The sequence below is a fragment of the Melozone crissalis genome, unplaced genomic scaffold (genome assembly GCF_028551555.1).
Source record: "Melozone crissalis strain CALT ecotype California unplaced genomic scaffold, PUWL_Pcris_2 ptg000032l_1, whole genome shotgun sequence".
Classification (NCBI taxonomy): Eukaryota; Metazoa; Chordata; class Aves; order Passeriformes; family Passerellidae; genus Melozone; species Melozone crissalis.
This window is the reverse complement of record NW_026535810.1, coordinates 5,471,957-5,485,117: the sequence shown is the minus strand read 5'-3', so window position 1 is coordinate 5,485,117 and position 13,161 is coordinate 5,471,957. Positions and strand designations below refer to the sequence as shown.

The following is a 13,161-nucleotide window of genomic DNA, read 5'->3' as shown; positions in this document are numbered from 1 at the left end:
ATTGGTTCTTATTCTATGTTACAGTCTCACAAACCCTGACTTCTACAGCACTTCATTCTAACAAACTAAAAATGGAGACCTGTCTCTCTCTCTCTCTACAAGGCCTTTAAAGGATAAGCTGTCTAATAATAAAAATTGTTTATTAATTAATTATTTATTAAATTGGTTTTACTTTTAACCCAATAACCAACCACTTGTGGCCCACAATGCAGACTTTTTCATCCAATTACACAAAACCACCCAAACCCATAGAGGAGAAGAAGGAGGAGGAGGAGGAGGAGGAGGAGGAGAAGAAGAAGAAGAAGAAGAAGAAGAAGAAGAAGAAGAAGAAGAAGAAGAACCAGCCTCCACTCTAAAACCTCCATCTTGCTTTTCATATATTACTATATTCTAAACCCTTAAACTCTAAGTTTTCCACCCCCTGATATCACACACTTCTGTCCAAACTCCACACCCACCATCCCAGTTCTGCCATTCCATTTTGGAAGCTGCTCCACACCCTCAGGTCAATGCAGAGTTCTCCTGGGGGTCAGTGCCTGCCAGCACAGAAAGTCTGAAATTCTCAGTGTCCAGGGTTCCAACAGCTTCCCTGTGTCCTGGTGGGAATGTGGGACAGCTGAGGAGCCCCACGACAGCCCCACAGTCCTGAGCACACCCCCTGCTCTGGGGTTTTGCAGTTCCCTTCCCTCTGAGGCTGTGGGAACCATGGAATCACAGAATGGTTTGGGTTGGAAGGGACCTTAAAGCCCCTCCAATGCCAGACCTGCCACGGCAGGGACACCTTCCACTGTCCCAGGGTGCTCCAATCCCATCCAGCCTGGCCTTGGGCACTGCCAGGGATCCAGGGGCAGCTCTGGGTATCTGTGCCAAGGCCCCACAGGAAGCCATGGATGGGCCTGACCTTTTCCATGGCATCTCAGATGACCACAGCTCTGTCCCCAGGCCTGCCCAGCCCAGGTTTTGCTGGACACAGCTCTGTGCCCATCTCCTGCCCTTTGGAGCAGCCCCAGGGGCCATGGGTAGATGGAGGGGCTGGAGCTGCCATGCCAAGGACACGAGGAGGGAGCACGGCCCGAGCTCACCCAGCCCTGCAGGAAATGGGCAGGGTCAGTGCCCAGCCAGACATCCCAGGGGGACAGGAGCTCACAGCTCCCCCAGGACTGCCAAGGCCACCGTGAGCCCTGTCCCCAAGCGCCACCTCCACAGGGCTGTGAAACCCCTCGTTGACGATGTTCACAGGGGTCCCAGGGTGAGGGAAGAGACGAGGATCTGACTCCATGTTTCAGAAGGCTGATTTATTTATATATTTAATATATATTTATTGTATTATTTAATATTATTTATTATATTGTTTAATATATATTTATATAATATATATATTTGTATATTTATATATTTAATTATATATTTTATATTAAAATTTTGGCCATTCTGCCACTGCCCTGTGACGATGTTCACAGGGGTCACAGGTTGAGGGAAGAGACAAGGATCTGACTCCATGTTTCAGAAGGCTTGATTTATTATTTTATGATATATATTATATTAAAACTATACTAAAAGAATAGAAGAAAGGATTTCATTAGAAGGCTGGCTAACAATAGAAAAGGAAAGAATGATAACAAAGGTTTGTGACTGACTGAGACAGTCCGAGCCAGCTGGACTGTGATTGGCCATTAATTAGAAACAACCACATGAGACCAATCACAGATGCACCTGTTGCATTCCACAGCAGCAGATAATCATTGTTTACATTTTGTTCCTGAGGCCTGTCAGCTTCTCAGGAGGAAAAATCCTAAGGAAAGGATTTTTTACAAAAGATGTCTGTGACACCCCTGCAGGGATGGGGACCCAGAGCAGCTAGGCAGGCCAGACCTTGGAGCACCAGAATTTGTTTCCAGAGCCCCCATGCCAAGTATTTTTCCTCTCCTCAAGCTTTCACCTCCCACTGCCAGTACAAAACCCAGGGATGGCTCTGGCTGGGCCCCTCCAGGCAGGACAGGATTTTGTCCAGAGCAGCTGGGGCTGCCCCTGGATCCCTGGCAGTGCCCAAGGCCAGGCTGGATGGGATTGGAGCAGCCTGGGACAGTGGAAGGTGTCCCTGCCATGGCAGACCTGGATGGGCTTTAAGGTTCCTCGCACCCAAACCTTCCATGGCTCCATTGATGCTCAACCCCCCAGACCCAAACTTTGGGCAGCCAAACCATGCCAAGGGTGTGGTGGGACCCCCAGGCCAGCTCAGAGCTGACAGATCACGCCAATCCTGGGAAGCAGGAAAGGATTAAAGGAGCTTTCTGGGACGTGGGACCTTCCTGTGCCCTTGGCCATACCCATGTGACATCTCCTGATCCTGTGGGTTGTTCCTCATGGGAAGCCTCTTTGCAGTTTGATGTTGCAACAGATTTGAAGGATTTCCTCCATAATCCAGTTCTCCTGAGAGCAGGAATGGTGCCAAACCGGAGCTCTGTGCCTGGGTTTGCACCTTTTATCCCAGGGTGGGAGGGGAACCTTGCACACCCTGCTCCCCACAAGGGGACAGCCACACCCTGCCCTGTCCCTGCCCTGTCCCTGCCCTGCTGCCACCCTGTGGGCTGGCACAGGAGCTGCTCAGCTGGGAAGGAGCCAGGAGGTCCCAAATCCCTGCCTGGCTGCAGGGAATCATCCAGCTGTTGGATGGGCCGTAGTCCAGAGGCCATGGAGAGGCACCTCCAGGTGGGACTGTGTCCAGGTGGGCACCACCCAAGTGTTGCTCGGAATTTGGAGCTTCAGTGGATGCTCTTCCTGTGCATTTAGTGGTGCAGGGAGAGCCCTGCCTCAGGGGCAACCCCAGACCAGGGTAACCCTCACCCTGCCATGAGCTCCTCGCACTAGCCCTGGGGTGGGGATGCTCTGTGTTCAGGGAGCTCTGTATGCAGGGTGCTTGGTGTGCAGAGTGTTTTGTGTGTGCACTGAGCTCTGTGTGCAGAGTGCTCCATCTGCAGGGTGTTCCCTGTGCTGGGTTCTCTATATGCAGGGTGCTCTGTGTGCTGGGTGCTCTCTGTTCAGGGGGGCTCCTTGTTCAGGGGTGGTCCCTGTGCTGGGTGCTTCCTGTGCAGGGTGCTCTGTGTTCAGGGGTGCTCTGTGTTCAGGGGTGCTCCATGTTCAGGGGTGCTCTGTGTGCAGGGTGCTCCCTTTTCAGGGGTGCTCCCTGTTCAAGGGTGCTCCCTGTGCAGTGTGAAGTCCCCCCGAGGAGATGGATCCCCCTCAGCACAGTCAGGACACATCAGATCCAGCTCCAAACTCTTTAATGTCCCACCCTTGGCTCACAGCTCAGCGCCAAGGATGCTCTCCCCCCCAGGGATGATCTTCCCCCCCAGCAACCTCCCCTGGACCTCGTGTCCCCCCCAGGCCACACACTCAGAGCTGGCTGAACCCAAACGACATTTCCAGCTTGTAGGAGCCTCTGGAAGGAGAATCCATGGGGGAGCCCAACAATCAGGGGTGGAAAATAGGGCTGTGAGCCCCCAGCGCTGCCTGAGCCATCCTTGGGGACAGCCACAGCTCCAGGGGGACAACCACAGCTCCAGGTGTGGCAGAGGGACATCCAGGGGATGCAGTCACAATGAGGGGTTTTAGGGGGCACTTTGCTCTGTTTTTGGGGGCACCTTGCTCTGTTTTGGGTCCCCATCCTGCCCTGCTCTGCTCCCTTAGGGCACCGTCCTGCTGGGGCGATGGCAGGGCTGCAGGACACCTCCTCAGGGGACAAGGGACACCTCCTTGGTATCCCTGAGATCCCTCTGCCTATTTGCTGCTCCTGGCTGTGTCCCCCTGGCCCTGGGGGCTGGCCCTGTCCTCCCCTGGCCCCAGCAGAGGCTGCTTCATGTCCTGGTCCCCATGGTCACTCATGGACATCTCAGCCAGGGCCTCGGCCATGGCCTGGCGGACGTTCTCGGTCAGTTTGGGGACATCCTTTGGGCTCAGGCCACACGTTTCCACCCTGGGGAGGACTTGGATGGTGCAGGTCCCTGAGAGAGGAGGGAAAAACCAGGGATGTGTTAGAGGATCCCAGCAGGAACTGGGTATTCCCCCAGGCATCTTCCACCCCAGCTGCCTCCCCACCCCTCAGCGTCCCTCAGACACCCCCAGGTGCCTCATCCCCGGTGCCAGCCCTGCCCTCTGCCATGGGAATTCCTGCCCATCCCTTACCTGAGGTGAATCTCTTCTCCTCGGGGCTGAAGAAGTCCCTGTATGGGGAGATCACTATGGGGACAATGGGAACCTGCAGGACAGAGAGGGTCAGGGGGGGACCCCAGAGAGAGCCCTTCCCAGATGAGACTCCTGCTCCTGCCTGTCCCTCCCTGGTGCTGCCCAGCACCATGGCCCTCCTTGGGGACCAAATCCCTCCATCCCTGAGGACAAAATTCCCATCCCTGAGGACCAAACCCCTCTTCCCTGGGGATCAAGCCCCCCTCCATCCCTGGGGACCAAATCCCCCCTCCATTGCTGGGGACCAAATTCCCCATCCCTGGGGACCAAATCTCCTCATCCCTGGGGACAAAATCTCCCCATCCCTAGGGATCAACCCTCCCATCCCTGGGGACGAAATTCCCCCATCCCCAGGGATCAAACTCCCAATCCCTGGGGACAAAAGATCCCCATCCCTAGGGACCAAACCTCCCCATCCTTGGGGACCAAACCCCTGCATCCCTGGGGACCAAATCTTGCACATCCCTGGGGACCAAACCCCCATATCTCTGCCCCAGGGTTCACACCCACTCTGCTCCATCCATGGTGAGCCAAAGGGAAGGAATAATTTTGGAAAAGACCTCCAAGTCCATCGAGCCCAACATTTGATTACCCATTTCCTTACCTGGGCCTGCACGGCCAGGTGGAAAGCGCCACGCTTGAAGGGCAGCATGGACCTACCCGGGTTCCTGGTGCCTTCAGGGAAAACCCAAACACGGAGCTGCAGGGGACAGGGACAGAGGTGACCCCGTGCTTTAGGCTGAAAGGTGTGGCTGGGGTGTGTGTTCTACTATCATCTGTTAGAGTGAGGCAGTTATCTCTGTTCATTGGGCATTTTCTTTATCTCTTTCACAGTCAATCCTCGATCCAGGAGATCTCTTCTGTCCATGGCTCATTAATTATTAATTATCTTCTGTCCATGGCCAGTGAGTGTCCCTGCAAGGCTGATCAAATTCCATCATCCCATGGGGAGATGCTCCGCCAAGGGGAGGAGCCAAGCATTCCTACCTGGATCCAGTCTGAGGTTTGGAACATTCCTACCTGGATACAATCTGAGGTTTCAAGCATTCCTACCTGGATACAATCTGAGGTTTGGGACACCCCAGCAGCCTTTGCCCACTGCATTCCCAGAGGAGCAGCTTTCTGCTGCCCTGCATTGCCAGAGGGAGCCCAGGCCCATCTCCAGCAGCCCTGGAGCTGCAGAGGAAATCTCCCCCCTTGTTCAGGATCCCTGCTCCACCAGAACCACAGCTGGCACTGCAGGAGGGCTGAGCCCCCATGGGATGGGGCTGGGCCACCACCCTGTGTGGCAGGGCATGGTCTGACTCTGTCCATGGTTGTTGGTTTTGTTTGTACTATAGCATTTGTATTTTTCGGTTTCCTAATAAAGAATTTTTATTCCTACTCCCATATCTTTGCCTGAGAGCCCCTTAATTTCACAATTATAATAATTCAGAGGGAGGGGGTATGCATTTTCCATTTCAAGGGAGGCTCCTGCCTTCCTTAGCAGACACCTGGCTTTCCAAACCAAGACACCCCGACCTCAGCTGAGTGAGTCCTGCCCACAGCCTGTGGCATTCACATTCTCTGAAAAAATCCCTTCACCCAGGATTTTTCTCCTGGGAAGCTGAAAGGCAGCTGAGAGGCCTCAGAGAAAAGGAAAACAATTCTTATCTCATTTGCTTCTCCTGTGCTGTGCTCATGTGGAATGTGTTTGGAGATTGTTTACCCACAGGTGATTGTTCCATTGGATTCTGCTGTGAGTTGTTTTCACTCTTTGGCCAATCAGGGCCAAGCTGTGTCAGGACTCTGGAAAGAGTCACGAGTTTTCATTATTATCTTTTTAGCATTCTGTAAGTATCCTTTCTGTATTCTATAGTATAGTATAGTATTCTTTAATAGAATATAGTAAAATAATAATATATATTATTACATATTATATTATACTATATTCTATTAATATATAATAATAAATATTAATGTATTTAATTTACATTATTAATTCATTTATTATTCTATATTAATATTGTATTCATATAAAATAATAAATTCTATAGTAATAATTCTTTAATAGAATATAGTATAATTAATAGAATATAGTATAATAAAGTAATTATATAGTATAATAAAGTAATAAAAAAGTAATATTATAGTACAATAAAGTAATAATAAAGTAATAATTATGGAGTAATAACTCCATGTAATAACATTGAGTTAGGTGCATTGCTCTTCCCTGCCAGGGGGCTCGCTGTGCATTCACACTAACAGCCCCTGACCCCCCTGGTGTCCCCCAGCCGTGTCCCTCACGTTCTCTCTCCTCATGGTGCTGGCAGTGCGGGTGATGACCTCGATGGCCGCGTCCCTGCGCTGGCGCTCAATGAAGATGATGCCACTGAGCCAGCAGGCCCAGCCCACCGTGCCCAGGTAGAGCAGCTCCCGCTTGGCGATGGGCACGCAGCGCTCAGGAATCACCTCCACCATTCCTGGGGCGGGGAGAACACCCGTTAATACCTTCCCAACCCATGGCAGTGGCAGCAGAAAAATCACCTGGGAAAACTGCTTGGAAACGGAACCCCTGGGCTGGACCAACCAGCTGGATATCAGCAATAAATTCTGCAGCTCAGCCCTGAGAGGTGATAATTGCAGAGAGGTGATTATCAGTCCTGAGAAGTGATAACTGCAGAGGGGAACTCTCTGGAGAGGCCAAATTACATCAGTGCACAGATTATTAATCATTTATACCCTAATATAATTTATACCCTAAGTAATCATTTATATCCTAATATAATTTATACCCTAAGTAATCATTTATACCCTAATATAATTTATGCACTATTTAATAATTTATACCCTAATATAGGACCAGGTTGGGGTTGTTTTAGCCTTGATTTAAAGGACTTTAAGCTGTCCCCAATCCCAGGACCACTCTGTGGCATCACCTCCCATTGTCCCTCCTCTCCCTCCAGCACAGCCCAGTCCCAAAACCCCTCCTGGTCCGTTCCCACCACACATCCCTGCCCTGATCCCGGTGCTGACCCCCCCAAATCCATCCTGGCGCACCCCTGGGGCCCGCAGAGGTTCCGGGGGTCCCCCCACGCACCCATGAGGTCCAGGGAAGCCTGGTGGTTGCAGACGATCACGAAGGGCCCCGGCAGCCGCAGCCGCTCAGAGCCCCTCACTCGCATCCTGATGCCGTAGAAGCGTTTGAGGGGCAGGACCGCCGCCCGCAGGAGCCTGCCGAGATAAGGGACCAGATAAAGGATCAGATAAGGATCGAGATAAGGGACAACATAAGGGATGAGATAAGGGACGACATAAGGGATAAGGGAGAACATAATGGATGAAATAAGGAACGAGATAAGGCACCAGAGAAGGGACGAGATTAGGATCGAGATAAGGGACGACATAAGGGATGAGATAATGAACAAGATAAGGCAGAGGGATACGTGCGGGGAACGGCTCTGGGCAGGCGGGTTTAGGGTGGGCTGCGCTGCTGGACTCAGGCTCAGGGAATTTTGGATGGACTTCTCACACATTTACAGCCTGTGAGGCTCAGAACTCGCCTGGCTCCCACCTGAGCTGAGCCCAGCTCCTGGCTCAGAGCAGAGGGAGCAGCATGAGGTGGTGGCAGGGAAAAACTGGGCTTTTGATGTGCAGGGATGATGGGAAAGCAAAAATAGAAGGGGTGGGATGGGGATAGGGACGGGAAAAGGGGTGGAGATGGAGACAGAGACGGGAAAGGAGATGGGGGTGGGGACGGGGATGGGGATGAGGTTTGGGGATGGGGATGAGGTTTGGGGATGGGGATGGGATCTTCACATCCCACGGAGGACAAACTCTCTCTGCCCGGGGGAGCTTCCCCAGGTGCTCAGCTGGATCCGTGTGTGGATGGAAATCCCAGACTTCCAAAGCCAAAGGTGGATCCCAGCAGGGAAAAGCCGAACTGGGGACGGGTGGCAGAGGGACAGACAGATCCCCAGTGATGTGGGGGACACTAGGGACCGCCCCTGCACCGCTTTGTGCGGCAGGGTGAAGGGAAAACCAGCTCGGACATTCCTATGGGGAATCACAAATGGCTCCACCGGAGCCGCAGTGTCGGGAAGAGAAGGATCTGAGCGAACAGAGGTGTCACATCCCGGGAGGGCTGGACAGGAGGAGGAATATTGGGATGGCAGTGATGGGTGACGCTCAGGACGGGAATAATGAGAGGAGTGGAGGGAGGAGGGGGCACCAGGGATTGCAGCAGCCGAGGAGACAAAATCCTGGGACGCGTCGGTGTTGGAATGGGGCACTGTCCGACCCACAGGGGGTCTGTGCCAGGGTCCCCACATCTGTCACTGCCCCCAGGGGACAGCGCAGGGCGCAGGGAAGGGCTCAGCACCAGGTGAGAAGGGAGAAGGCAGCACAGGGTCCGCGGTATCGCCCCCATCCCTCGGGAGCCGCAGGCTCGAAGATCCCTGAGGATCCGAAGAGGAGCGGTGCCCCAAAGCCAGGATAATGACAGGAAAGCGTCATCCCGCAGGCTCCGGGATCCGGAGGAGAGGGAGCTGGGCGAGCACGGAGCTGCGGTGGGACGAGATAAGCGGCGCTGATAAGGCGGGAGAGGCGCGGCCTCCCTCGGGATCGCCGCCCAGCAGGAAGTGCTGGAGCGGCCCGGGATGAGCCCGGCGTTCCCCGGGAAGGACCCGCGACAGGCTGCGGAACCGCTGGTACTGCCGAACCACCGCCGGGAACACCACTGCAGCACCGCCGGTACCGCCGAATCATCAGCGGGAACACCGAACCACCGAACCACCTACCGGGAACACCGAACCTCGGACTGATAGCACCGAACCGCTGCCGGTACTGCCGAACCACCGCCGGGAACACCGAACCACTGCCGGAACACCGAACCTCGGACTGATAGCACCGAACCACTGCCGGTACTGCCGAACCACTGCCGGGAACACCGAACCACCGCCGGGAACACCGAACCTTGGACTGATAATGCCGAACCTCAGACTGATAACACCGAACCACCGCCGGTACCACTGAACCAGCTCCAGGAACGCCAAACTACCACCAGAACCACCGAACCACCTTCAGTACCACTGAACCACCACCGGGAGCACCAAACCTCGGACTAATATTACCAAACCTCGGACTGATAACACCGAACCACCACCGGTACCACTGAACCTTGGGCTGAAAACACTAAACCATCACCGGGAACACCAAACTACTGCCGGGAACACCAAACCTCAGACTGATAACACCGAACCACCACCAGTACCACTGAACCACTGCCGGTACCACCGAACCTCAGGCTGGGAACACCGAACCACTGCCAGTACCACCACTGCAGCACTGCCAGTACTACCAACCACTGCCTGGAACACCGCACCTCTGACCAGTACCACCGAACCTCGGACTGATAACGCTGAACCTCAGACTGGTACCACCGAACCACCGCTGGTACCACTGAACCCTGAAAACACCAAACCATCACCGGGAACACTGAACCACTGCTGGGAACACAGAACTCAGACTGATAACACCAAACCTCCAGCCAGGAGCACCAAACCACCACCGGGAAAACCGAACCTCAGACCGGTACCACCAATCCAAGTGAGTGGTACCACTGAACCTCAGAGCGGTACCACCGAACCACCACTGGGAACACTGATGCACCACTGGGAGCACCGAACCTTGGACTGGTAACACTGAACCTCTGTCTGGTTACACCAAACCACCACCAGTACCATCAAGCCTCTGACCAGGAACACCAAACCTCAGACTGATAATACTGAACCGCTTCTGGGAACACCAAACCACTACCGGTACCACTGAACTACTGCTGGGAACACTGAACCATCCCCGGTACCACCGAACCTCAGACTGATTACACCGAACCATCACCAGGAACACCAAACCACTGCTGGGAGCACTGAACCATCACCAGTACCACCAAAGCTCGGACTGATAACACTGAATCACCGCCAGGAATGCTGAACCTCAGACTGATAACACCGAACCTGGGACCAGTACCACCAAACCTCAGACCAGTAATACCGAACCACCACCAGTACCACCAAACCTTGGACTAGTACCACCGAACCTCAGACTGATAACACCAAACCACCACTGGTACCACCAAACCACCACCAGGAACACTGAACCACCACCAGGAACACTGACCCTTGGACCGGGAACACCAAACCTCCGACTGGTACCACTGAACCTCGGACTGATAACACCGAACCACCACTGGTACCACCAAACCACTGCCAGGAACACCGAACCACCACCACCGGGAACACTGACTCTCAGACCGGGAACACTGAACCTCCAACCGGTACCACCGAACCTCGGATTGATAGCACCGAACCTAGACTGATAACACTGAACGACCACTGGTACCACCGAACCTCAGGCTGGGAACACTGAACCACCACCAGGAACACTGACCCTTGGACCGGGAACACCAAACCTCCGACTGGTACCACTGAACCTCGGACTGATAACACCGAACCACCACCAGTACCACTGAACCACCACCAGGAACACCAAACCAGCACTGGGAGCATCAAACCACCTCTGGGAACACTGAACCACCGCCGGTAGCGCCAAACCTTGGACCGGTACCACCAAAGCACCACCGGGAACACCAAACCTTGGACTGGTAACACTGAACCTCGGACTGATAACACTGAACCACCATCAGTACCACCAAACCTCAGGCTGGGAACACCGAACCACCACCAGGAACACTGAACCTCGGACCTTGTCTTGGACTGATAACACCAAACCTCAAACTGATAACACCAAACCTCAAACTGATAATACCAAACCTCAGACCAGTCTCACCAAACCACTACCAGTACCACTGAACCTCCAGATGATAACACTGAACCCGTGGCCACGGTCCCACCATGGGCAAGGATCTCTCCACACAAATCCTCAGAGTTTCTCAAGCTGGGACATTTTCCTGTGTAATTACATCTGTGCTCATCCTGCCTGGGAATCCAGCAGCAGCTGGATTGCAACACCCTGAGCGTGCCCAGGCCTTCCCCTGGTGTTACACTGAGATGTTATCTCCTCCCTGCTGTTATCTCCCCGGTGTTATCTCCCTGGTGTTATCTATCTCCCTGCTTCCACCCCCAGGAACAGAGTCGGGACAGGGCTGTGATCAGGACATGGCTGTGACAGGGGAGGGCTGGGATCAGGACATGGCTGTGACAGGGACAGGACTGTGCCCCTGACAGGTGATGGCACCAAGAGATCCCAAAACCATAAAAACATGGAACGGTTTGGGTTGGAAGGGACCTTAAACCCACTCAGTGCCACCCCAGCCGTGGCAGGGACACCTCCCACTGTCCCAGGCTGCTCAAAGCCCCATCCAGCCTGGCCTGAGACACTTCCAGGAATGGGCAGCCATGGAATAATCTGTGCCAGGGCCCTCCACCCTCAATCCCTCTGCCAGCGTGCTGTTCCTGGGTCCCCCATGGGCAAAACCAGAGCCAGGGACACAGCACTGGGCATGTATCTGCCCCCTGCCCTGATGGTACCTCCAAATCCCCCATTACCCACCCAGGTGGTCACCCCAACATTGCCATGGCCAGGAATGATCCCTTTTATGTTATTTCATCCCTCAGGGACCACAAATCCCAACTCCAGCATGGCCTGACCCTCCCTGGGCACAGGCAATACCACAAGCTGCCCTTCACTGCCCCATGGATGTGACCACAGCCCTGGCCTTGGCCCCAGGGCTCTGTGACCCAGCTGTGGTTCTGGCCAGGGCAGGACAGAGCCTGTGGCCACAAACCACAGGATTTCCTTGCTGAGCCAAGCCCCAGCCAGCTCTCCCCATCCCCATCCCTCACTCACCTCATGTTCTCCACGGAGCGTCCCCGGAAGGCGGCCAGGGGGGACAGCAGGGTGGCCAAGGCCACGATCCAGCAGTTGAAGAAGGCCACCTTGCAGAGGAACTGGACGTGGGGGCTGCACCTGTAGAGCAGCAGCGCTGCCAGGGGCAGGAGCAGCAGCCCCTGGAGCAGCAGCAGGTCCATGGTGCTGCCCCAGCTCAGCCCGGGCCAGGTGAATCAGGAGGATCCTGTGTGGGTGGCTGGGGCTGGCCCAGGGGAAGGTTCTCTGTGCATCTCATCCTGAAGATGGAGTGGCTCAGGTGGAAGCAGGACACCCACCCAGGGGTGGAGAGTGGCTGTGAGTCACATGGGGACCCTGAGTCACCTGAGGTGTCACTGCTGTCACCTCCTGGGCTATTGAAGACTCCGGGTCGGTGAGATCAGACATGATGCTCACTGAACCCTTCCTGTCCTGGGTATCTGTCCTGTGTTGCCACATTTCCCTTCACAGAGAAAAGCAAGGCACAATTCTCCTCAAGAATATTTCTGGGTTTCACATTCTCTAAACCTCAGAGAAAGAGAAAGCACAATTCTTACTTATCACTTGCTGTGCCTGTGTTTGTGCCAAAGTAGAATACAATGTGGAGATTTTTTACCCACAGTGATGGTGTTTTGTTTCCTTGACCTATTAGGGCCAGGTGTGTAGTCTCACATTTCTCTTCACAGAGTAAAGCAAGGCACAATTCTCCCCAAGAATATTTCTGGGTTTCACATTCTTTGAACCTCAGAGAAAGGAAAAACAATTCTTATCACTTGCTGTGCCTGTGTTTGTGCAAAAGTAGAATGCAATATGGAGATTGCTCACCCACAGTGATGGTGGTTTTTTTCCTTGACCTATTAGGCCCAAGTGTGTAGCCCCCCATTTCTCTTCACAGAGAAAAGCAAGGCACAATTCTTCCCAAGAATATTCATATCTCATTTGCTGTGCCTGTGTTTGTGCCAAAGTAGAATGCAATATGGAGATTGTTTACCAAAAGTGATGGAGTTTTGTTTCCTTGGTCTGTCAGGGCCAGGTGTGTGTGTGTGTTGGACTGTT

The 13,161-nt window shown here is 53.8% G+C and overlaps 1 protein-coding gene across 1 annotated transcript; it reads right to left on the bottom strand.

Moving 5' to 3' along the window:
• Positions 1–3,577: 3,577 nt before the first annotated feature.
• Positions 3,578–12,269, bottom strand: LOC128940347 (1-acyl-sn-glycerol-3-phosphate acyltransferase alpha-like). Its single transcript, XM_054281706.1, has 6 exons — positions 12,088–12,269; positions 7,322–7,455; positions 6,529–6,704; positions 4,847–4,942; positions 4,183–4,255; positions 3,578–4,001 (listed from the first exon to the last, which is right to left on the bottom strand). The coding sequence occupies exons 1-6, from the start codon at positions 12,267–12,269 to the stop codon at positions 3,778–3,780; spliced, it is 885 nt and encodes a 294-aa protein (XP_054137681.1). The 3' UTR covers positions 3,578–3,777.
• Between the last annotated feature and the right edge of the window lie 892 nt (positions 12,270–13,161).